The 25,989-nt window shown below is 45.2% G+C and overlaps 1 protein-coding gene across 1 annotated transcript in view; it reads right to left on the bottom strand.

Moving 5' to 3' along the window:
• cp (ceruloplasmin) overlaps positions 1 to 25,989 on the bottom strand; it is a 55,603-nt gene that overhangs the window by 5,610 nt on the left and 24,004 nt on the right. The window contains exons 9-17 of the mRNA XM_078205372.1: positions 23,220 to 23,440; positions 19,198 to 19,348; positions 14,026 to 14,238; positions 12,317 to 12,521; positions 10,123 to 10,262; positions 9,580 to 9,708; positions 7,723 to 7,829; positions 4,170 to 4,392; positions 2,361 to 2,500 (exon numbers count right to left, since the gene is read on the bottom strand). Coding sequence (XP_078061498.1) covers positions 2,361 to 2,500; positions 4,170 to 4,392; positions 7,723 to 7,829; positions 9,580 to 9,708; positions 10,123 to 10,262; positions 12,317 to 12,521; positions 14,026 to 14,238; positions 19,198 to 19,348; positions 23,220 to 23,440 — 1,529 coding nt within the window. The remainder of the gene's footprint in view (positions 1 to 2,360; positions 2,501 to 4,169; positions 4,393 to 7,722; positions 7,830 to 9,579; positions 9,709 to 10,122; positions 10,263 to 12,316; positions 12,522 to 14,025; positions 14,239 to 19,197; positions 19,349 to 23,219; positions 23,441 to 25,989) is intronic.

The raw sequence follows: 25,989 nt of genomic DNA, 5'->3' as shown, positions 1-25,989 counted from the left end.
GGATAGTCACAAGTTAAGGAGGTGTGAATTGTCTCAAGCCAGGACAGTTAGTAGGATTTTGCAAACCCAGGCCAAATGGTGGGGGTTGCACGTAGTGTGACATGAACTCAAGATCCCGGTGAGGCCATCCTTATGCCGTGTTTGTGAACTCACCTCTCCATCACCTGATGAAGGAGCAACGCTCTGAAAGCTCGTGATTCCAAATAAACCTGTTGGACTTTAACCTGGTGTTGTGAGACTTCTTACTGTGACCCCCCCCCCAAGTCCAACACCAGCATCTCCACATTATGGCTCTTGAAAATGTCATGGTGAGCCACTTTATTGGACTTCATTGTCTGGAACAACTGATGGATTTGCTGGACCATTTCAGAGGGCAGTCAAGAGTCAACGACATTGCAGTGAGTTTGGAGTCGGATGGCGGGGAGACCAGCATGCTTGCTGCCCAGAGAACATTAGTGAACCAGATAGGTTTTTACCCCAAATGGTCACACTATTGTCATCTTTGATGCAACTAGTTTTTTATTCCAGATTTATTGAACTAGCTGAACTCAAAGTCACAAACTGCGATGATGCGATTTGAATTTGCGTCACTGGGTTATTAATCCAGGCCTCTGATTTACTGGTCCAGTAACATCATTAATGCGCTGCTGCGCAACAATTCACATTTTGTACTAATGTGGTTCTAAAATTTTCACTGTAACTTCATTGCAGGGTGAATGTAAGCCTACTTGTGACTAATAAATAAACTTTAAAATTGCCAATACGAGGTTTGCAGATCTCGGTCATATGAACACAAGAGTTGGTGATGGGGAGGTGGGGTGTGGCGTGGCTGCGGCAAGGAGAACTGGTTGCCCTGACCTACAGAGGGGGAGAGAAGAGGATGGTGTTCCCTAGCTGGCCTTGCATTGTTAGTTTCTAGTTTTTGGCTGGAATTTTGCAGCTGTTCACACCGGCGGGTGGGGGAGGGGCGGGGGTGGGGGTCGGGGGGGGGGGGGGGGGGGGGGGACCTTCCGGTCCCAGAGGTTTCCCGGAGACAAGGGGTGCATTCAATGAGAAACTGCATTGGCCAAGCTGGGACCTGAAGGTATCGCCACCGGCCAATGCTGGGCCACCTCCTCCAGCAGATTCGCTGGGAAATCATGCCTTTTGACCCTATTTTTCATGATATCAAAATAAGTCATTACATACGAAATGGTTCGAAAACTCCTCAGAATTGGGGGGGCGATTCTCCCAAAAAAATTCTAAGTGCCAAATTTGTGTAAAAACTGGAATAACTCCCGCTGGAGTTTTCAGTGGGATTTTCAAAATGGATCTCCCACATTCGGTGCACTGCAGAGTGCGCTGGCGTGATTGATGGAAAAAAAGCTGGGGATGGGGCCTATACCCACTGGAGAGGCCAGCAGCATAGCGCTGAACGGGTCACTGCGCATGCACCGATCTGTCAACGCTGAGCTCGGTGCATGCACAGCAGCCCCGCACTGCCGGTCTATCGATTTCAGGCCAGCTACGGAACTCTGTTGCTGGCCCTCTGACCCCCCCCCCGCCCCCCTGATCGCTGCCCTCCTGCACCTCTCTGACCCATTCCCGATATCCCTGACCTGCCGCGATCTCCCCCCCCCCCCCCACCCTCCAACCCAGATCGCCAACCTGAATCACCCCCTTCCTTCCCTCTGCCACCGATCCCAATGCAGAGTGGCACAGGACCCCCTCACTGATCCCTGCCCCCTTGGCACTGCCCGATGCCTGGTGGGAAGTGCCAAGATGCCCCTTAGGCATTGCCACTTTGCCCCTTGGGCAGTGCCGGGGACCAGGCCGGCACTGCCAAGCTTTCAATGCCCAGGGGGCAATCCCCCATACCCCCGACCTCCGGGGGAGCCTCCATGACCTCTGTTCACTGCAGCTGGGTCGGTCACCTTTTCCCCATTAGTGGGGAGCTGTTGTAAACCCTGCTGGAGTGAACCATTCCTGGCGGGGGTGGGGGGGGGAGACAGTAGCAGGCCTGGAGACTTCAGTCGCAGGCCCAATAATGGGATTTAAATTCAGATTTTAATATTTAAATAAGCTCCAGGCCGATTTCTGGTGTGGAGCTGACAACTCCGGAAATCCGGTGGCTGGAGACACATGGAGGCCTTGGCGCCCAGCGGAGAGCTCCCTAAATGGCCTCTGCTGATGTCTCCAGCCCATTGCCTTGTTAGAGCACACACAGTTGTATAAATGGGGCCCTGCCTTTTCTTTCACAAATAGTGAAGTGAATGCTTGATTTTTTTTTTGGTTTAGGCCCACATTTCTTTTCAAGGCTAATGGCCAGATGAAATCAGATTTTTTCGGTTCAACCCACTGAAACAATAAACGCACCTTACCTTGTAATTAAAGCTGTGTCCATGGAAATGAACGGTGTGCAAGTCTACTTCATTACCCATTCCAGTGAGATACCAAAACACCTTCTCACCAACCTGCATATCGAGTCCACGTAGGTTACCATAGAGCTTCCCATTTATAGCTGGAAATGTAAAATGGATTAAAAATGAGAGTTATTCGGACTCTGTTTTCTCTCCCCACAGATGTTGATGGACCTGCTGAGATTTTCCATTCACCCCTTCGAGCCTGGCCCCTATCACCCGAATCCCTCATTTACCCTGCTAATCCCCCTGACATGAAGGGGAAATTTAGCATGGCCAATCAACCTAACCTGCACGTCTTTGGATTATTTTCTATTTTTATTCAACACTTAGTCATGATTATATAGAAACAATGAAACTAGAAGCAGGAGTAGGCCATTCGGCCCTCCAAGTCTGCTCCGCCATTCATTTTGATCGTGGCCATATCCTGATCCACCCTTCCCCACATATCCCTTAATCCCTTTAGCCCCAAGAGATATATCTAATTTCTTCTTGAAACCTGACAATGTTTTGGTCTCAACTACATTCTGTGGTAGTGAATTCCACACATTTGCCACCCTCTGGGTCAAGATATTTCTCCTCACCTTAGTTCTAAAAGGTTTATCCCTTATCCTCAAACTATGATCCCTAGTTCTGGACTCCCCCACCATCTGGAGCATTCCTTCTGAATCTACCCTGTCTAACCCTGTCAGAACTTTATAAGTTTCTATGAGATCCCCTCTCACTCTTCTAAACTCCAGTGAATATAATCCTAACCATCTTAGTCTCTCCTCATATGACAGACCTGCCATCCCAGGAATCAGCCTGGTAAACCTTCACTGCACTCCCTCTTTAGCAAGGACATCCTTCCTCAGATAAGAACACCAAAACTGCACATAATACTCCAGGTGTGGCCTCACCAAAGCCCTATACAATTGCAGCAAAACATCCCTATCCCTATACTCAAATCCTCTTGCTATGAAGGCCAACATTCCATTCAATTTCTTTACTGCCTGCTGTACCTGCACGCTAAAATTTCAGTGACTGATGCACGAGGACACCAAGGTCTTGCTGAGTATCCACCTCTCTCAATTTACACCCATTCAAGTAATAATCTGTCTTCCTATTATTGTTACCAAAGTGGATAACCTCACATTTATCCACATTATACTGCATCTGCCATGCAGATACCCACACACTCAACCTGTCCAAATCACACTGAAGCATCTCTGCATCCTCCTCACAGCTCACCCTCCCACCCAACTTTATACCATCTGCAAATTTGGAGATAATACATTCAGTTCCCTCTTCTAAATCATTAATATATAATGTGAACAGTTCGGGTCCCAGCACAGATCCCTGCAGAAGCCCACTAGTCACTTACTGCCAATCAGAAAAAGACCCATTTAGGCCAACTCTTTGCTTCCTATCTGCTAACCAGCTTTCTATCCATCTCAGGACATTACCTGCAATCCCATGTGATTTAACTTTATATAGTAGTTTGTTATGTGAGACCTTGTCGAAAGCATTCTGAAAGTCTCAATGAACCACATCCACTGGTTTTCCTCAGTCAACTCTATGAGTTACATTCTCAAAGAATTCCAATAGATTCGTCAATCCCTTTTGTAAATCCATGCTGACTTTGTTTGACTATACCACTGCTTTCCAAATGCTGAGTTATGAAATCCTTGATAACCTTGATATATGTAGCACAAGCGTGTTTGAGACTGCCATTTGTCACCAGACTCCATGTCCCGGGTCCATAAATATTGGGTAAATAACTGAACATACCATGTTTTTTGTTGCTCTCAATAAAATCTTCATCCCTTTTGTTGACTTGTTTCGGTTTGTGGCAATAAGTTTGGATATTTTCGTCCAGGTACCAGGACTCATTCTCATCAAAGACCAAGAAGAGAAGAGCAAACTCCAGCAGCTCATTTTTTTTCAAACCAATTGACTCGAGGAAGTTTTTGCGACAGGTTACCAGAGTCCCTATGAGACCACTGTACAGATCCTGCAGCAGAGAGAAACAGGAATTGTAGAATCATAGAATGATGCTGCACAGGAAACCACTTGGCCCATCGTGCCTGTGCCAGCTCTTTGGCAGTCCTTTTCAATGACTTGTAAATAACCCCCTTCAATTATTTATCTAATTTCCTTTTCAAGGCTGCCATTGAATCTTCTCCCACCTTGGTCAGCGCATTCCAGATCACAATAACTCGCTTCATAATAAAATGCTTCCTCGTGACGCGCCTGGTTCTTTTCCCAGTCAGGTTAAAGGAAGGACAAGAAGGCTACACATTTCATTTCAAACCAATGAACTTCAAGATGTTAATTTTTAAAAAGTATATACAAAGACAATAAAGCATATTGCATATAACGACAGTGAGTAACAAGCCAAAAATTCAGTCAAGTGGTTTGGAAAGTGTCCAACACTCGGAGAGATGTTCTGTACTCAGAATTGTAATAGATTTTTGTTGGCCAAAGGTATGACGGGATATGGAGCAAAGTTTGATATATGGGCTGGAATTTTAACAGCATGCCCACCTTGGGTGGGCAAGGCAGTAAAATTCCGGCAATGGAGTTCGGTCACAAATCAGCCTTGATCTCATTGAATGGTAGAATAAGCACCAAGGGTCAAATTCCTTTTCCAATTTCCCTATATTCCTAATATAGGTAGCAACATTCCGCATTCCCGTGATTACAGATTTTGTTTTAGTCAGTGGTGTGTGTGACACATCCAGAAATCTATGTTTATGTCTCTAAGACAAGCTACTGGGCAACCTACAATCTGTTGTCTATACAACGTTAATGCTGGTGGTTAGCCGACTAAAACCAATGCAAAGCACTGAGAAACTTCCCATTGCTTGTACAGGCAGGACCACCCGACCATTAGGACATTGGCTTTTCAGTTGGCTGGATGGAGTTCAGTGGGAAGGGTCCTACTTATGGCTCCACCCCTTCAAGTCTAATCAATGAGGCAGGCCAGTCAAATCACCAGCAGTGCTGTGAAATACTGCAGAGCTGCCTGACTCAGGTCTCAGCTAACTCAGTCTGTCACAACGGTTGTCTCGTGCTCAATTCCGTCCACCAGTCAACTCTGAAGAGAGTCAGTATTAATCAGTCAATGGACAGGTTTTCAGGTGGACAGTAAGTAATAAGAACATGGCAACAGCGTGACAACCAATACAACTCACTATGAAAAATGTGTCCACTGGCACCAGCATCCTGGCGTTACCATGGGCACACACCATATCCTACCCAATACTGGTTCACCAGTTAACGGTGCAACATTTCAGCCGGTGTATGCCATTAACTCCAGATGGGTTTAATTGCCAGATGTATGAATGAATATTTTTGGTTGGCCTCCAGGAGTTGGTGACCAAAGTCTCAGAGTTTTTTTTATCAGCAATAGGGCAAACTTCCTTCAGGGCAACGGGATGTCCGACGTCAGGAAGATTGCAAAGTCCCAGATGACTTACGTAGAAAATAGAAACAGGAGGAGGCCATTTGACCCTTTGAGCCTCCACTGCCATTAATTTTCATAGAATCCCTACGGAAGGAGGCCATTTGGCCCATTGAGTCTGCACCGACCACAATGCCACACGGGCTCTATCCCCGTAACTCCACTTATTTACCCTGCTAATCCCCTTGGCACTAAGGGGCAATTTACTATGGCCAATCAACCTAACCTGCACATCTTTGGAAAGTGGGAGGAAACTGGAGCATCCGGAGGAAACCCACGCAGGCACAGGGAGAATGTACAAACTCCACACAGGTAGTGACCCGAGGCCGGAATTGAACCCGGGTCCCTAGCGCTGTGAGGCAGCAGTGCTAACCACTGTGCTACTGTGCCGCCCCATAATTTTGATAATGGCTGATCATATCCTGATCCTGCCTACCCCCCCATATCCCTTGATCCCTTCAGCCCAAGAACTATATCTAATTTCTTCTTGAAATCACACAATCTTAATGTTCTGGACATCCCTGTCCCTTTCCCTGTACCAGGCCCTGATTAAAGATAAACTTAATCTTATACTTTATGAAGGGATTACATATCAGGTAACACCACATCACTTTAATTAGGACATGCCAGTAAAGTACCAATCAAGACATTGAGGTTGCCTCCACTCTCCTTTGCAAGTTCCCTCTGCATCTAGACTCTCTACCATTATAAATTCAAACATTGTAATGTGTACCTTTGACAAATTTTATATAACATTAATCGAAACTGCATAATTTTCCAGCATATGGGGAATTGAAACAAAATGCAGCAATTAGGTGAGATAGCGTTAGAGGGATGGGTGGGTAACTGGATTCAGACGTGGGACAGTGGAATGTGGAAAGGAAGAATGATAGTAGAAGAGGAAGGATGAAGGATGGAGAGGGAGTAGGAGGGCAGGAAGAAGGGGGGTGGGGTTGAGGAGTAAACAGATGAGATTGAGGAGGTAGGAAGGGGTGAGGAGGAAAAGGAGGGAGATGAAAGAGAGGTCATTGTTCAAGCATTACCCCTGTCGAAACCAGTGAGAGAGGTAAGTTAAAATAGCAGCCATGTTCAGTGATAGCTAACCTTGGGTTCTAAAAGCCTTTGTTAATTTATTTCCATTTTTTTGATTTGATTTATTATCGCCACATGTATTAACATACAGTGAAAAGTATAATTTCTTGCGCGTTATACAGACAAAGCATACCGTTCATAGAGAAGGAATGATGTGAAGATGCCGGCGTTGGACTGGGGTGTGCACAGTAAGAAGTCTCACAACACCAGCTTAAAGTCCAACAGGTTTACCTGGAATCAAGTTGCGCTTTCGGAGCGCTGCCCCTTCATCAAGTGAGTGGGCTGAGGAGGATGAAGGAGCAACGCTCCGAAAGCTCGTGATTCCAAATAAACCTGTTGGACTGGTGTTGTGAGACTTCTTACTATTGAGAAGGAAAGGAGAGGGTGCAGAATGTAGTGTCACAGTCATAGCTAGGGTGCAGAGAAAAATCAACTTAATATGCCAAATCTGTAAGAAATTGAATTAAAACATTGTTACAGAGTTTAAAAGGATTAGAATGAGAGTGAAAGATCGAATTAGGGGGTATGATGGGCATAGCTTGCAAGAAGTCGCCGCGCTCTGGTACCATCTTGGATCATTTTTAATCAATAGAGTAAGAAATCCCAGCACTTTCAGGCCCTGAGAAAGACTGAATCAAAGATGGAGCCATGGCTTTTTCCTACAACACAAACGGATGAAGCGAGAAGGACTAATATGTAGAGAAGTGGAACAAAAGATGAGGGGAAGCTATCAAAGGGGTGACGACTAAAGACAGGTTGGTGAGTAAGAATGTCTTCTCGCTATACCTTAATTGTGTCTACAGTTGAGTAATATGTCCATGGAATACAACGAGATTCTCCATCCTCAGGACCGGACCTATCGGGGATCTTCCAGTAATATGTTTCTGTCTCACCTACAAATAAGGTAATGATGTTTAATTGTGTACGACTCATTTTATGGAAGAGTTGCTGCTCATACTTTTATTTTAAAAAAGAATTGCATGTTCCCAGTAGTTGCTTTGTCAGTAAAATCCTCTGACAATCCCTGCTTTTACTGTGTAACTCTCCCACCACCAAAGATCTGCCATAACTTCTCCTTCCAGCAATGTCTTTTGGAGAGTTTAAGATCACGAATGCTGACTTCACAGAATCCCTACAATGCAGAAGGAGGCCATTCGGCCCATTGAGTCTGCACCAACCCTCCAACAGAGCATCTTACCCAGGACCACCCCCCACTCTAGTTACCCCACTAATCCATTGACTTACACATCTTGGGACGCTTGGGGCAAGTTCACATGGCTGATCCACCGAACCTGCACATCTTTGGACTGTGGGAGGAAACCAGAGCATCCGGAGGAAACCCACGCAGACACAGGGAGAACGTGAAAACCTCACATAGATATTCACCCAAGGCTGGGTTGAACCCGGATCCCTGACACTGTGAGGGAGCAGTGCTAATCACTGTGCCACCGTGCTACACTCTTACTCTCTGCAAGAGTCATTTTGCGAAGGACCATTCCTGATGGTGAGATTGGGTTGCAGAACCAGCTCTGTGCTGAGATGACCTACACCATGATTGTAAACAGCTACTTGCAACAGGAGGCAAGAATCTGGAATTCAAACAGTTGAAGACCATGTTTACATTCTGGTCAAGAGTCTATAGATTGGGGTGAAGCCTGAACACTGATCCACCTTCAACTTCAGGGACCTTACTTTAAGGTTCTAAGCTCAGACAGCACCAGAGTGCGTATTTGGTGAGCAAAAGGAAACTTCACCATGACAGAAATCAGGCTCATGCCATGGAACTCCAAACGATGTTCAAGTTTCCTGCACAGATCATGTTGCACCCTTGAGGTGCTTCAATACAATGGTGATACATGTAATTTTCACCATGTACATTCAATGTGAGTCATACAGCCTGAGGGGTTCCGTACAATTCCACTCCCTTGGTGCACAGTAGCTGAAAGGTCTACAACCTTTGGGGTGGCATGGTAGCACAGTGGTTAGTATTGCTGCCTCACAGCTCCAGGGACCCGGGTTTGATTCCCGGCTTGGGTCGCTGTCTGTGCGAAGTTTGCACGTTCCCCCCGTGTCTACGTGGTTATCCTTCGGCTGCTCTGGTTTCCTCCCACAGTCCAAAGATGTGCAGGTTAGGTGCATTGGCCATGCTAAATTGGCCCTAAGTGTCCTGGGATGTGTAGGTTAGAGGGATTAGAGAGTAAGTATGTGGGGTTACGGGGATAGGGCCTGGGTGGGATTGTTGTTGGCGCAGACTCGATGGGCCAAATGGCCTCCTTCTGCACTATAGGGATTCTATGAAACTTTCTATGATACTTCTATGGCAAAACTTATATTTTATTTTATTCCTTTCCTAGAGTTACAAAGCCAACATGCAGAGTGGATGGGGCAAGCCCTTAATCCATCTTCTTGCTTGATCCAAAACCCAATCAAAAGTCAAATTGAATCCAATTCGTGGTCCCCACAGGAGAGACAAAAGATCCAAGCTGAGAAGATGAGGCATTGCACCCTATCTTGGGCTGGATCTGATGCTTGATCTTAGCCAAAAGGCCGAGAAGCGACACTGGATCTTAGTCATAAGGGATTCAGAAGACATTATTGTAGAATCGGCTATAGCTGGAAGGCGGGTGCATCAGTTGGCTTTACCTGGAAGAGTATATTTTATTGTAGGACTGTCAGTCTTCACTCCTTGTGCGTGAATAGAATAGGGCCTTGAGGCTAGATTCTTAAATACAATTTTGAGTTTATCACCAACTTTTGCATGAAGCAGTGGACCTGGAGGAGGAGGGAACAATAAAAAAAACAAATGTATAAGCATTGGTACATTCCGATCCATGAGTAAGCAAGCCCCAATTTCCAAAGTACAACATTCACCTTATTTTCTGCAACACCAGAATTAAGATTCTGCAAAACAAAACTAAATTAATGATGTTGGAAGGATTAGTTAAGCAAATGGTACATTAACATGGGACTGGATATTAGCATGTGAAGAGATGGGAGCCATTTACTGATGCAGAATGGTTGTTATGTTTGCTCACATAATACCAATTATTTCACTCAGAGCACCTCACTGAGATAAGAAGCCGCCTAAGTATAATGATCGTTATCATAATGACATGGGAAATTGTAGATTATAATGAATTAGCAATGAAAGAATGACAAAGTTTATTAAATAAGCATGCAAAATACCTTGAATTTCCAGATGCTTTTCCTTTGCTGTTCGCTTCTTCTGTTGAGTAAATGTTTTGTCAGTATATTCTCGATAGACAACTTTCTTGTATTTGGAACCAATGGTCAGGTTTCCTTGCACTATGTAAGGCTCTCCAGGGCTATAGTTCAAAACAGAGATATTCCCAATTCAATCAAAGTGAATAATGTACTTCTAAGTGATGTAATTTAGGTCGAATTCAGTTTAATTCTGGGATACGTAGGGGCATCGACTTTTAAAGGTACCCTGTACGCTGCAAACTGGCGTTGCCAGCTTTTTCAGGTGTTGCCCACCAGCGAGACGCCATGGGACACACCTCTAGGGCTTTTTACTGGACAATATGGCGAGAAAGGTTGGCTGTGCAGCTGGCAAGCTGCACATTGCTTTTCTCGCCTGGGACAGGGAGGTCCACAGGTCACCTGGGCTTTAAGTGGAGGGCACCGTCATTCAGAAGGGGGGAAGGGGGCTTCTGATGGAGGCACTCCATCTACCCCACCACATCCCCTTCCTGCTCAGGATTCAACTCCCTTTATTTCCTGCCTTTCCTTAAGGTTTGGCAGGAAAAGGCCTTTACGTGGCCATTTGAGAATCTTAATTGGGGCAAGGGCAGGCTTCCCCACTGAGGCCCTCTCCATCCCATTGCAAAATCGCCACCGAATCAAGATGGATCAGAACCCAGAGGGAATCCTCTCTGTGCAATTTCACACTCCCCCCCGTCTCAGAACCTATCAACGGGGGAGCATAAAATTCTGTCTCAGGTTTTTTTTCTGAGGTTGGGACAGTGCAGAAAAAGCTTAACTTTACATCAGTGATGGGCAACCGGCAGCCCAGGGGCCACATGCGGCCCCATCTGAGTCCTGAGTGCGGCCTACGAGGCATTTTGTTGACCGTTGCCCATGCAGAGGATTGCTCCATTCCGCTGATTTCCGTCCGCGTAGTTTTTGTCCTACTGATATGACTGAAGTGATACACACGTAAAGTCGGGTAAGTGAAGTGAAGTGCGTGCTGATTGCTCACAACATTGGGTGGCACAGTAGCACAGTGGTTAGCAACGCTGTCTTACAGCGCCAGGGACCTGGGTTCGATTTCTGGCTGACACGTCCTCCCTGTATCTGCGTGGGTTTCCTCCGGGTGTTCCGGTTTCCTCCCACAGTCTGAAAGATGTGCTGGTTAGGTGCGTTGGTCATGCTAAATTCTCCCTCAGTGTACCCGAACAGGCGACGAGGGGAATTTCACAGTAACTTCATTGCAGTGTTAATTAAAGCCTGCTTGTTGCACTAATAAATAAACTTTAAACTTTAAAGCATTGACTGTGAGAGCCATGCGCTCCCTCTGTGTTTTTATCCTTTGAAGTTGATAACAGTTCTATTAATATATGCATGATTAAACATTTTCTATAATTCACTATGAAATATTCAGCGCGCATTAATCTTATTCATGGGGTCATAGTTAATGGACAAGCTTGATTCCAATCTTTCGGCCTACTGAGATGAAGGGGGGCCACTCATGTGGCCTATTCACTGTCCGAGGTTGCCCGTCACTGCTTTACATTGACCTCATGGCATACCCATCCAATGCTGCAACAATTGTATTAAACATAGGCCAGCGTGACAAGCAGGAAAGATTCAAAACAGAAAGATAAGTTGTGATAATTTTGTGATATAACATTATATACCAACATATAGAACAGAAGGAGGCCCTTCTGCTCATTTTACTTGCTCTATGGATGAACTATCCAATTAGTTTAATTCCTCTGCTCACTCCCATTAGCCCTGGAGTTTTTTCCATTTCGAATCCAAAGACGTGCGGTTTAGGTTGATTGGCCCGGCCCCTTCGTGTCGGGGGGACTAGCAGGGTAAATGTGTAGGGTCACGGGCATAGGGCCTGGGTGGGATTGTTGTCAGTGCAGGCTCGATGGGCCGAATGGCCTCCTTCTGCACTGTTGGGATTCTATGATTCTATATCTGTAATTCCATTTTGAAAGTTATTATTGAATCTGCTTCCACCACACTTCAGCCTGCGCATTCCAGATCACAACCACTTGCTCTGTAAAAGAAATTCACCTCATCTGTCCCTGGTTCTTTTGGCAATGACCCTAAATCAATCTCCTCTCCTGCCAACAGCAGACATTCCACTTCATCACGTAAGTGGCTTGTCCTGCATTTATTGATATACCTTTCTTCATGAATGTGGTGCCTTTCCAGCTCCCACTCTCTTGAAGGTGAATAATCCCATTCAATTTCCACAGCTGCGATGTAGTATGTCTTTTCTTTGTAAAAGAAATCGGGGAGTTGAAACATGGAGTACTTATTCACTTTGTAAAACTGCTTCATTCCTCCAGCGTAGTGATCTGTTGTCCTGCAGACCACTTCAAATACTCCTGCACAAAAAAGACAAATTATCCCATTGTTGATTCCATGATGATGAAGCTTTAAAGCGGGAACAAAAAACAGGACGCAGTATTGAAGGTGTAATCTGACTGGAACACAATCAGAATTTCCTCCTTTCATTAATCAGAAAGTCTCCCGATTGCTCCTTGAGTTATTCTAGGGTTGTTGCCCCTGACAGTCTATCTGGGAGTGTATTCAATACAGCTACTTGAACTTGACGACCTTCGACTTTGAGTAATAATGTACAACCATCAATAACAACAAGAAAGGAAAGGACTAGTGAGGACATAGATTGAATCATCGAATCCCTACAGTGCAGAAGAGGCCATTCAGCCCATCGAGTCTGCACTGACTATCTTTTACTCTGTAAAGAGTGGCCAATCCAACTACCCTGCACATCCTTGGACTGTGGGAGGAAACTGGAACACTCCCCATCCCCTTCCCATGGCACCCTCCCTAGTAATCGCAGAGGGGGTATTACCAGCCCCTTTCCCTCCTCACCATTCAAGGCCCCAAACTCCTTTCAGGTTAAGCAGCGTTTTACTTGCATTTCTTCCAATTTGCTCTACTGCATTTGCTGCTCCCAATGTGATCTTAATGTTGCTACATCTTGTTGCAATCTCTCACAGCTACAGTTGCATATGTAGCACAATTCTCCCTCTCTTTAGTTCTGATGAAGAGCCAAACAGACTCAAAACATTAACTCTGCTTTCTCTCCCTACAGATGCTGCCAGGCCTGCTGAGCTTCTTTTTTTATTCATTCGTGGGACATGGGCATCGCTGGCTGGCCAGCATTTTTTGCCTAGTTGCCCCTGTTCAGAGGGCAGTTGAGAGTCAACCACATTGCTGTGGCTCTGGAGTCACATGTAGGCCACACCAGGTAAGGGTGACAGATTTCCTTCCCTAAAAGACATGAGTGAACCAGATGGGTTTTTACAACAATTGACAATGGTCATCAATAGGTTCCTAATTCCAGATTTTTAAAATTGAATTCAAATTCCACCATCTGCCGTGGTGGTGATTCAAACCCAGGTGTTAGCTGGGTTTCTGGATTAATAGTCCAGCAATAATACCACTAGACCAGCGCCTCCCCTTTTTCAGCATTCTCTGTCCTCACATCAAGTATCGTTTCTTTTCCTGGCTTGGCTCACTGTCTGTGTGGAGTTCGTATGTTCTCCCTGTATCTGTGTGGCTTTCCTCTGGGTGCTCCGGCATCCTCCCACACTCCAAAAATGTGCAGGTTAGGTGCATTGGCCATGCTAAATTCTCCCTCAGTGTATCCAAACAGGTGCCAGAGTATGGCAGCTAGGGGATTTTCACAATAACTTAATTGCAGTATTAATGTAAGCCTACTTGTGACACTAATAAATAAACTGAAACTTAAACATTTAGTTTCTTAAAAAGAGACTTATGAATACCTTTACCAAAAGTGTCAGCTACAAAGTCAATATAATCCACTGATTACAAATATATTCTGAACACATGTTGTTCTACCTGTACTGTCAGGTTCCATGATGGCTGTGAGTGAGATGTGTGGGAACAGGTTAGCAACATCTCTTCTGGTTCCTTGGTTCACGAATGTGTTGCCCTGGAATGAAATCCCATGGATATCGACTTCCGATCCAAGACCAATCATATGCCAGGACACTCTATTTCCTTTGCACATCTCCAGGCCTGGCTGATTGCCGTACATGTATCCATTGATAGCTAAAATCACATTCCAAAGAGGAAAATGAGGAAGCTTCCTTAAAAAAGGCAATATTGGTCAGCCCATTCCAAGATCTAAACCATTACACAAAACACATCCTACCTTCACAATGAATCTATTCTCTTAGTTCGAATGGATGGAGTCATAGAATCATTGAACCCCTACAGTGCAGAAGGAGGCCATTCAGCTCACCGAGCCTGCACCAACAACAATCCTATCCCCATAACCCCGCGCTTTTACTCTGCCAATCCCCCTGACAATAAGGGGCAATTTAGCATGGCCAATTAACCTAACCAGCACATCTTCCGACTGTGGGAGGAAACCGGATCACCCAGAGGAAACCCACGTAGACATGGGGAGAATGTGCAAACTCCAGGGGGTCCTTGTGCATGAGACGCAAAAACCCAGTCTGCAGGTGCAACAGGTGATCAAGAAGGCAAATGGGATGTTGGCCTATATCGCAAGGGGGATAGAATATAAAAGCAGAGATGTCTTGCTGCATCTGTACAGGGCATTGGTGAGACTGCAGCTGGAATACTGTGTGCAGTATTGGTCCCCTTATTTGCGGAAGGATATATTGGCCTTGGAGGGAGTGCAGAGAAGGTTCACCAGGTTAATACCAGAGATGAGGGGTGTTGATTATGAGGAGAGACTGAGCAGATTGGGTTTGTATTCGTTGGAATTTAGAAGGCTAAGGGGGGATCTTATAGAGACCTATAAGATAATGAAGGGGCTGGATAGGGTAGAGATGGAGAGATTCTTTCCACTTAGAAAGGAAACTAGAACTAGAGGGCACAGCCTCAAAATAAAGGGGGGTCAGTTTAGGACAGAGTTGAGGAGGAACTTCTTCTCTCAGAGGGTGGTGAATCTCTGGAATTCTCTGCCCACTGAAGTGGTGGAGGCTACCTCGTTGAATATGTTTAAATCACGGATAGATGGACTCCTGATCGGTAAGGGAATTAGGGGTTATAGGGATCAGGTGGGTAAGTGGAACTGATCCACTTCAGATCAGCCATGATCTTATTAAATGGCGGGGCAGGCTCGAGGGGCTAGATGGCCTACTCCTGCTCCTATTTCTTATGTTCTTATGTTCCACACAGACTGTAACCCGAGGCCAGAATCAAACCTGGGTCCCTGGCATTGTGAGGCCGCAGTGCTAACCATTGTGTCACCGTGACAACCTGTTTGCCTTTCTAAAAATGCTGTTTGGCCTTGAGACCTCAGTCAAACGTTACACTGTACAGTGTAATGAAAGTTACATTGCAGGATACATTACAAGAATATTTATCTGTTTAAGTCAAGTTATTGGTCACATTTTCCCCCCGTTCCTTGTTGAGTGCGCCATTCATAATCCAAGAGGATGAACAATTGGCATCTTTCATCTAGAAGGGGTACAAAAATGAACTTTCTGTTTTTGTCTCCCTCACAGTGCCATGATTTTTTTTTAACTCAGTGGGTCATTACGATCTAGAACGCTCTGTCTGAAAGAATGATGGAAGCAGATTGGAAGTTGCAAAATTGGATATATACTTAAAAATGAAACACTTTGCAAAGCTGTGAGGAAAGGCAGGTGGGAAGGGCATGCACAAAGTACTAGCGATGGACTTCATTGCTTCCCGTGCTGTAAGAGTCGACTGGATTTCAATCAAACAAAATAACTGAGATAAGGAATTCTATACATGGAACAAATCCATACAGGGGTATATTGCCATTCTAAAATACAGGATTTTCCGTGCCCCCTGTGGCATGTTTGAGGGCGGCACAATGGCACAGTGGTGAGTACTGCTGCCTCACAATGCCAGGGACTCAGGTTCGATTTCCGGCTCGGGTAACTGTCTGTGTGGAGTTCACACGTTCTCCCTGTGTCTGTGTCGGTTTCCTCCAGGTGCTCCGGTTTCCTCCCAAAAGGGTTGATTGGCCATGCTAAATTACCCTTAGTATCGGGGGATCAAGAACAAAGAACAAAGAACAATACAGCACAGGAACAGGCCCTTCGGCCCTCCAAGCCTGCACCGATCATGTTTTCCTAACTAGACCATCCGTTTGTATCCCTCTATTCCCAGTCTGTTCATGTGGCTATCTAGATAAGTCTTAAATGATCATAGCGTGTCTGCCTCAACCACCTTGCTTGGTAGTGCATTCCAGGCCCCCACCACCCTCTGTGTAAAATACATCCCCGCATATCTGTATTGAACATTGAACTTGTGACCCCTTGTGTTTGTTATTTCTGACCTGGGAAAAAGCTTCCAACTGTTCACCCTATCTATGCCCTTCATAATTTTATAAACTTCTATTAGGTCGCCCCTCAACCTCCGTCTTTCCAGGGAGAACATCCCTAGTTTACTCAATCTCACCTCATAGTTAATACCCTCCATACCAAGCAACATCCTGGTAAACCTTTTCTGTACTCTCTCCAAAGCCTCCACGTCCTTCTGGTAGTGTGGCGACCAGAACTGGATGCAGTATTCCAAATGTGGCCTAACCAATGTTCTATATAACTGCAACATCATATGCCAATTTTTATACTCTATGTCTCGTCCAATAAAGGCAAGCATGCCATATGCCTTCTTCACCACCTTTTCCACCTGTGCTGCCACCTTTAAGGATCTGTGGACTTGCACACCCAGATCCCTCTGTGTGTCTATACTCCTGATGGTTCTGCCATTTATTGTATAGTTTCCCCCTGCATTAGATCTACCAAAATGCATCACTTCACATTTATCTGGATTAAATTCTATCTGCCATTTCTCCGCCCAATTTTCCAGCCTATCTATATCCTGCTGTATTCTCTGACAATGTTCATCACTATCCGCAACTCCAGCCATCTTTGTGTCATCCGCAAACTTACTAATCAGACCAGCTACATCTTCTTCCAAATCATTTATGTATATCACAAACAGCAGAGGTCCCAGTACAGAGCCCTGCGGAACACCACTAGTCACAGACCTCCAATCAGAAAAAGACGCCTCCACTGCTACCCTCTGTCTTCTATGGCCAAGCCAGTTCTGTACCCATCTAGCTAGTTCACCTTTGATCCCGTGAGATTTAACCTTTTGCAACAGCCTGCCATGAGGGACCTTGTCAAATGCTTTACTGAAATCCATGTTGGCGACATCCACGGCCCTTCCCTCGTCAAACATTTTTGTCACCGCCTCAAAAAACTCAACCAAATTTGTGAGGCATGACCTCCCTCGTACAAAACCATGTTGTCTATCACTAATGAGACTATTCAGTTCTAAATGTGTATAGATCCTATCTCTAAGAATCTTCTCCAACAATTTCCCTACCACGGACGTCAAGCTCACTGGCCTATAATTACCCGGGTTATCCTTGCTACCCTTCTTAAATAACGGGACCACATTTGCTATCCTCCAATCCTCTGGGACCTCACCTGTGTCCAATGAAAAACAAAGATTTCTGTTAGAGGCCCAGTAATTTCATCTCTTGTCTCTCTCAGTAATCCAGGACAGATGCCATCTAGCCCTGGGGATTTGTCTAACTTAATGCTTCCTAAAACACCTAACACTTCCTCCCTTGTAATTGCGATTTGTTCCAATGGGTCTACACATCCCTCTGAGACACTACCAATCAACGTGTCCCTCTCCTTTGTGAATACTGATGCAAAGTATTCATTTAGGATCTCACCTACTTCCTTGGGTTCTAATCAAATTCTCCTCCTTTGTTCTTGAGAGGTCCGACTCTTTCTCTGACAATCCTCTTGTTCCTAACGTATGTATAAAATGCCTTGGGATTCTCCTTAATCCTATCTGCCAAGGACATTTCGTGACCCCTTTTTGCCCTTCTAACTCCCTGTTTGAGTTATTTTCTACTTTCTCTGTATTCCTCCAGTGCTTCATCTGTTTTTAGCTGCCTGGGCCTTATGTATGCCTCTTTTTTCTTTTTGATTAGACCCACAATTTCCCTGGTTATGCACGGCTCTCGAATCCTACCTTTCCTGTCCTTCCTTTTTACAGGCACCTGCCTGTCCTGAAGCCTTATCAACTGTTCCTTAAAAGACTCCCACATGCCAGATGTGGATTTACCCTCAAACAGCCTCTCCCAATCAACAGCCACCAAATCTTGCCTAATCCGGCTGTAGTTAGCCTTCCCCCAATTCAGCACCTTACCCATAGGACAACACTCATCCTTTTCCATGACTATCTGAAAGTTTACAGAATTGTGGTCACTGTTCGCCACATGTTCCCCCACTGAAACTTTGATGACCTGCCCGGGCTCATTCCCCAGTACTAGGTCCAGTATAGCCCCCTCTCTAGTTGGACTATCAACATATTGTTCCAAAGAACCTCCTGGACACATTTTACAAATTCCTCCCCGTCCAGACCCCCAGCCCTAAGGGATTTCCAGTCTATATGAGGGAAATTAAAGTCTCCCACTACAACAACCCTATTTTTTCTACTCCTGTCCAGAATCTCCTTACATATCCGTTCCTCAACTTCCCGTGGGGCGTTGGGAGGATTAATAGGGTAATTATGTGGGGTTACGGGGGTAGGGCCTGGGTGGGATTGTTATCGGTTCAGGCTCGGTGGGCCAAATGGCCCTTGCTGCACTGTAGGGATTCTATGATTCTATGTTTTGTGGCAGTGGAGGTGACCCACCATTGGCCGACAGTGGAATCTTCCCGTTGTATATATCCCTTCCTGCCCCTTGCGGGGAACACATGGCGGGATTCGCTGCTGGAGGGAATGGCCGGAAAATTCCAGCCTGCACGTTTGACCACAGACTGTGCATCAAGCCACCATGAGCAGCAACATAATGAAATGAAGTATCCTTAAATGAATCCTAACTTTAAATTCTAAACTTTAAATGAAATTCTAACTGAGCTTGTAAGCAATTTTTTAAGCATTGTCTTACGCATGTGAATTTTTGATTTTCAAATTGTAACGCAAAATATTCAATTCATTGGAAGATCTATGGCATTTATCTTAACAAAGACTTACAATGCATTTTGTTAGACTCTTGGAAATCTTCATCTTCCTTATCTACAGCTTTGGGTTTAGTGGTAAACATCTTGATATTGTCATCTAAATACCAGCTGAGATTCTCATCAAACACAGTCGCCAGGATATAGAATTCCTTGTCCACATTTTTCTGTGTCAGGGTCAAGCAAAATACACAACATTTAAAATCAGGTCAGTGACGTGAAGAGTATTTCATTAAGGAGTTATGCATTCTTCACACTTTCCATTACAGTAACTCCTTTATCCTCCAGGTAGCACCCTTGAATTGAGGGGCGCCTTATTTGACGGTACTGTGCCTTTAAGAAATGTATTTTAATCATGTTTCTCTGCAGGATGTTTCTGCAGTCCTTGGCAATTTGTCGGCACCATGTTGTCTGTAGCCGGTGTCCTTTATTGTTACTGAGGCAGTATAATTGATATCATGTTGATTTCAATCTGGACTAATGCAGTGTTCTGTGGTTTTAATGGCCCCTTAGGATTGCAGAGTGGAGTTTGATTGGGGGTGATTGACAGGGTAGGTCATGTGGTTAGGGACAGCCAAGCTTCACAGAAAAGTCCAGATTTTAGTTTCATTTTTTCAGCCGTGGTTTGAAGTGGGGAGAAGCAACAGCTTTTTCCCTCTTTTTGGAGTTAGAGTTTTTGTTCTCTGTGTGGCTGGTTTTGGAAGCTGCCCAAGATTAAGTTTACCTCTCTGACTTTTGGCTGTTTTGAAGATATCCTTCTCTGCAAACAGCTGGCCTGGATTTCTGTCCACAGGTGTTATAAAAACTGAAGATCCAGCATCACATGAACATACTTGCTTTTTGTGCTAAGTCTGAAGAAGAGTGTATGTGTGTGGGACGGTGCTTAATTTGGAATAACAGAGATAGCTAGCTGTTAGGAGTTATACAGTGTTTAAGTCTTGTAATTAGTAAACGTTATGCTAATTCTTTTTGTTATATTTTAATTGTGTTCTTAAATAAACTTTATTTGATAAAAGCTTCCTGGTGGGTCACTGGAATCATACCTGGAGTGAAACACCTTATGCTCATCCTAATGCCAAAATCAAATGTAAAACTTAGGGTCTAGGCTAGCTTCATAAAACAACTTAGAGTTTCTGGCCTGGGCCTTAACACTTATGCTGTGATTTTATGATGGGGTCAGGGGGAGGATGTAGGTCTGAGGTCTACCTCAGCCACAATATGGATTTAACCCCATGCTGTTGAAATTATTTTGAACCATGTGCTAGCCATCTAGCCAACTGAGCGAACCAAGTCCCCAACACCAAGCTCATATAGTCAGAAAAGCGTGGGATCTCGCACAGTAGACATTGCAATAAATTGGTGAATTCAAGTTTTTGAATGGTGAGATGCAACTTTTCTCCTTTTTCCCCTTGGACACTTGCACAGTGGCACAGTGATTAGTACTGATGCCTCACAGCGCTAGGGGCCCGGGTTCAACTCCCGGCTTGGGTCACTGTCTGTGTGGAGTCTGCATATTCTCCCCGTGTCTGCATGGGTTTCCTCCAGCTGCTCCGGTTTCCTTCCACAGTTCGAAAGACATGCTGGTTAGGTGCATTGGCCATGCTAAATTCTCCCTCAGTGTACCCAAACAGGCACTGGAGTGTGGCAACTAGGGGTTTTTCACAGTAAATTCATTGCAATGTTAATGTAAGTCTACTTGTGACACTAATAAGTAAACTTAAACATAAAAACACTTATTTTCATTTGTATTATTGTGACAAGATATCGATTGAAGAACTATTACCTTGACACATGGGCTGATGTGGGCGGAGGGAACATGGGATGGGATAATTCTTACTTTTTAAAGATCTGTACACAAAATATACAAAAAGAAAGACTTGAATTGAGATCATGACTTTCATATCTTGGGACATCTCAAATTTCTTGACAACCAATGGACTCTTTCTGAAGCGTAGACACTGTTGCACCAATTTGCATGCCGCAATGACCCATAAATAGTCAAAGAGCAAAGAACAAAGCACAAAGAAAATTACAGCACAGGAACAGGCCCTTCAGCCCTCCAAGCCTGCACCGACCATGCTGCCCAACTGAACTAAAACCCCCTACCCTTCCGGGGACCATATCCCTCTATTCCCATCCTATTCATGTCAAGACGCCCCTTAAAAGTCACTACCGCATCCGCTTCCACTACCTCCCCCGGCAACGGGTTCCAGGCACCCACTACTCTCTGTGTACAAAATCTGCCTCGTACATCTCCTTTAAACCTGTGCCCCCTAGTAATTGACTCTTCCACCCTGGGAAAAAGCTTCTGACTATCCACTCTGTCCATGCCTCTCATAATCTTGTAGACTTCTATCAGGTCGCCCCTCAACCTCCATCGTTCCAGTGAGAACAAACCAAGTTTCTCCAACCTCTCCTCATAGCTAATGCCCTCCATACCAGGCAACATCCTGGTAAATATTTTCTGTACCCTCTCCAAAGCCTCCACATCCTTCTGGTAGTGTGGCGACCAGAATTGGACACTATATTCCAAGTGCGGCCTAACTAAGGTTCTATAAAGCTGCAACATGACTTGCCAATTTTTAAACTCAATGCCCCAGCCGATGAAGGCAAGCATGCTGTATGCCTTCTTGACTACCTTCTCCACCTGCATTGCCACTTTCAGTGACCTGTGTACCTGTACACCCCTGTCATGTGACAATGGCCCGGTCATGACCCAGTCATGTGATAATGGTCAGAGGTGGGGGGTGGGTTTGGTAATGTTTGCTGAGGGATAGCTATTGGTTACCACACAAGGGTAACACACAAGGGAAAGCTCCATGGATCTTATTCACATCTACATGAAAAATGGGCCCTTGGTTTAATAGCATGGGGTGAGTTTTATAGGTCACCTGTGGGCATAAGAAACAGATGGGTGGATCTGTAAATTATGGTGCTGTGCCCACCACAGGCCCAACCACCCCTCCCCAATATTCTTTTATGGGCTCTGGGGAGGCATTAGGCCGCCTGTCTGTGACTCAACTGAGGCCTCTGCAAACGTAATCGATGCTCATTTAAAAGCCTCATCTCGCCACTGTTCTGATTTAAACCAATGTATCGTCCAGTAGGATTAACCTTGCAGGCCACTGGTTGGAGAAAGGGGAGGGGTTGGCTTCCCCTCACCACCAACGATAAACAGTAGCAGCCGAGTGTACCATCGACAAGATGCACTGCAGGAACTCACCAAGGCTCCTCAGGCACCCCACGACCGCTATCATCTAGGATGACAAGGGCAGCAGACAAATGGGAACACCACCACCTGGAAGTTCCCTTTCAAGCCACTCACCATCCTGGCTTGGAAATATATCACTGCTGTTCCTTCTCTGCCGCTGGGTCAAAACCATGGAAGTCCCTAACAGGGCTGTGGATAAAGCTAAACTACATGGACTGCAGTGGTTCAAGAACACTGCTCACCACCATCGCCTCAAGGCCAATAAGGGATAGGCAATAATTGCTGGCCTAGCCAGTGAAGCCCACAGCCTGTGTGAATAAAAATAAATAAAATAACTAATTGAAGAAATATCATATTAAGAATGAAGCACTTTTTTATATATGAGTTCAGTTCCACTTATTGTCATTCTGAGTCCACTTCAACAGTGTTAGAATAGAATCATAGAATCCCTGCAGTGCAGAAGAGGCCATTCGGCCCATGGAGTCTGCACTGGTTTTCTTACCCAGGCCCTCTCCCCGTAACCTCACACATTTCCCTTGGCTGATCCATCTCATATCTTGGGACACTAAGGGGCAATTTAGCCTGGCCAATCCATCTAACCTGCACATCTTTGGAGTGAGAGAGGAAACTGGAGCACATGGAGGAAACCCACGCAGACATGGGGAAAATGTGCAGACTCTGCACAGTCAGCCGAGGCTGGAATTGAACCCGGGTCCCTGGAGCTGTGAGGCAGCAGTGCTAACCGCTGTGCCACCGTGTCGCCCCCTTTTGTTGGTGTTTCCCAAGTGTAAGAGTTAATGGAGGATCATTATGTGAAGTTTATGTACCTGTTTCCCCGAAGAGTTTAGGGTATTCTTTTTGCACACAATGAGAGGCCCAACCAGACCAGAGCTGCTGTCTTTAATGGGATCCACTGAAGAAGCATAGAGCCAAGTCAGGCAGTCCGGTTCATTCCTTCCGGGGCCAAAGTTCTCTGGAACGTTCCATTCATAAATAAACGTCTGACCAGGATGCACGTGAGGGGATCGAGCGGGCTGGCCCACAAATTCTGTTGGATACATTTTAATTTCAAAACCTTTAACATCTTTAATTTTTTTATCAGCGGGCATTTATTAAAATGTGTTCGGTAACAAGACCATGCAATCAAAATCATAAGACCATAAAATATAGCAGCAGAATTAGACCATTCGGCCCATCGAGTCTGTTCCGCCATTCAATCATGGCTGATAAGATTCCCGACCCCGTTCCCCCGCCTTTTCCCTGTAGCCTTTGACCTCCTTACCAATCAAGAATCTATCCACCTCTGTGTTAAATGCACTCAATGACCCGGCCTCCACAGCCTTCTGTGCCAATGAATTACATACATTCATCACCCTCTGGCTGAAGAAATTCCTCCTCATCTCGGTTCTAAAGGGTTGTCCCTTTACTCTGAGGCTGTGCCCTCGTACCATAGTCTCTCCTAATAATGGAAATACCTTCCCCACATCCACTCTATCAAGGCCTTTCATTATTTATGTGATGCCTTGGACGTAGAAACAATTCCGATCAAGCAAAAATGGTTACCGTGCCAACAGAATGGGAAGAGCCGAGGTTTGTTCGAAAGTATCAAAAGAGGAAAGTGAAGGAGTTCAGGGAGAAAATTTCAGGACATGGGGCCCAGACTGCTGAAAGAACGGGAACCGAACTGAAGGGAGATGTACAAGCATCTGCAACCAGAAGGACAGAGAGTTCAGGGGGGGCACAGATGACAGGGAGAGTAAAAGGAAGGCCAAATAAGGATTTAATGTATGAGAATTTTAAGTTGGAGGAGTTGGGGGACCAGGAGCCAATCCAGGTCAGCAAGGAGAGAGGTGAGAGGTAAGTGGGATAAGATATTGGTAGCAGAATGGTGTATTAGCGGGTCTACAGAGAGTAGAAGATGAGACTAGCCAAGAGTGCATTGGAATAGTCAAATGTGGCGGTGACAGGTGTATGGATGAGGGTTTCAGCAGCTGATGCATTGAGACAGGGGCAGACAAGGGTGTTATTACTGTCGTTATACAGAGTAAATGGAGTTATATGTTCAGCTGAGGTTAAATAGGAGTCTGAGTTTGGGGACAGTCTCAATCAGCCTGAGACAAATGGCCAAAGACGGGATTGGAATGGATGTTAAGGGTACAAAAAGATGCTGACAGAAGACCTTAGTCTTCCCAAGTTTAACCGTCTCTTTGAATACTGTCACCAAAGGTTACGCTGCAGATGAGTGAGAGAGGTTAAGCAGATCTAAATCCTGGGGTTCTCAGAGTAACATTGCAAAAGTAGGAAGAGAAGCCATTGCGAGAGATGCTCTTGTCATGATCTGAAATGTAAGAGTGGTCCCCACGAAGCGCATCCCCACAGAGCTGGACAATGGATGGAAGACTTTGCAGGTGGACGGTGTGGTGGTTCATGTCAAATGCTGCAGAAAGGTCAAAAAGGACAAAGAGTAACATGCTTCAAAATCCTGATTGAATCCTGTTCTATAGACTATAGTAAGTCCTCACTTAAAGTTGTTGTTACTGAAAATCACAACTTTAAGTGAAACCATTTAAAGTGAATCATACTTTCCCATTGGAATCCAGGTTAAAACCGGAGTTAGGTCCCTTCAGAGATTTCTGACCTAGTAGAACCAATATATGGATTGAAATACTGTATCATACATGTGCAGCACTATGCATTCCAAGCTAAAATAACTTGTAAAATAAAATAACTGACTCAATATTAAAAAATACTCCATAGTTAGGTACTTAAGGACATTTCACGGCAGAACAAAACATTACAAGTTGAAATGCTGTACTTTTCTAAAAGCCTACATTCATAAATGAAATAACCTTTAAAATAAAATAAATTTAAAAATATAACATAAATATAATGTACTGCATGTGTAAATAAATATAAAATAAATTCACACTCACCTTGTTTTGGATTAACTGGGCTCCATCTAACGGCACAAATTGGTCAGTGTAGGTAGCAGCTGAAATCCCAGGATTACAGTGCGAGCTCAGAGTGGGAATGGGAGAGTGGAGAAGAGGGGCAGCTGGAGAAGACCTAGGTAGCAGCGACGGATACCGGGGACTTTAAAGATAAATGCAGAGGGTGGGAATGGGAGCAGGGGGAAAAGGGACTTCAGGACTGAGAGCGAGATTGGCAATGGGGGTCAGAGCAGGAGTAATGCCAGGATTGAGGTCAGGAGCAAGGTTGGGAATGTTGGGAAGAGGAGATCCAGAGCATGAGGCGGGTGTAGGAACAGGGGCAGGAGCGGGGAAGAAAAGGAACAGCAAACGTCATGCTCAGTGGTGGCAACAGACACCATTGCTGGAATTTTACTGCCTCACCCGCCCGAGGCTCGTAAGATCCCGCCCGAGGCCAACGGAGAATGCCGTTCTGTGAAATCCTGGAATCGGGAGAAGCGTGCCGATAAAATTCTAGCCATGGGTGGGATTTACTGGCCGTGCTCACCCCAAGACCGGAAAATCCCACCCCAGTTCAACAGACCTTTGCACGGTCCATGTCCTGCCCGCTACCATTCCCGCAGTGGGTGGGACGGGAAAATTCCTCCCCCATGGATTTTAATGGTAA

This window comes from Mustelus asterias, chromosome 3 (assembly GCF_964213995.1).
Source record: "Mustelus asterias chromosome 3, sMusAst1.hap1.1, whole genome shotgun sequence".
In the NCBI taxonomy this organism is placed as follows: Eukaryota; Metazoa; Chordata; class Chondrichthyes; order Carcharhiniformes; family Triakidae; genus Mustelus; species Mustelus asterias.
Note: the sequence above shows the minus strand (reverse complement) of the source record. Positions and strands in the feature narration are given on the sequence as shown.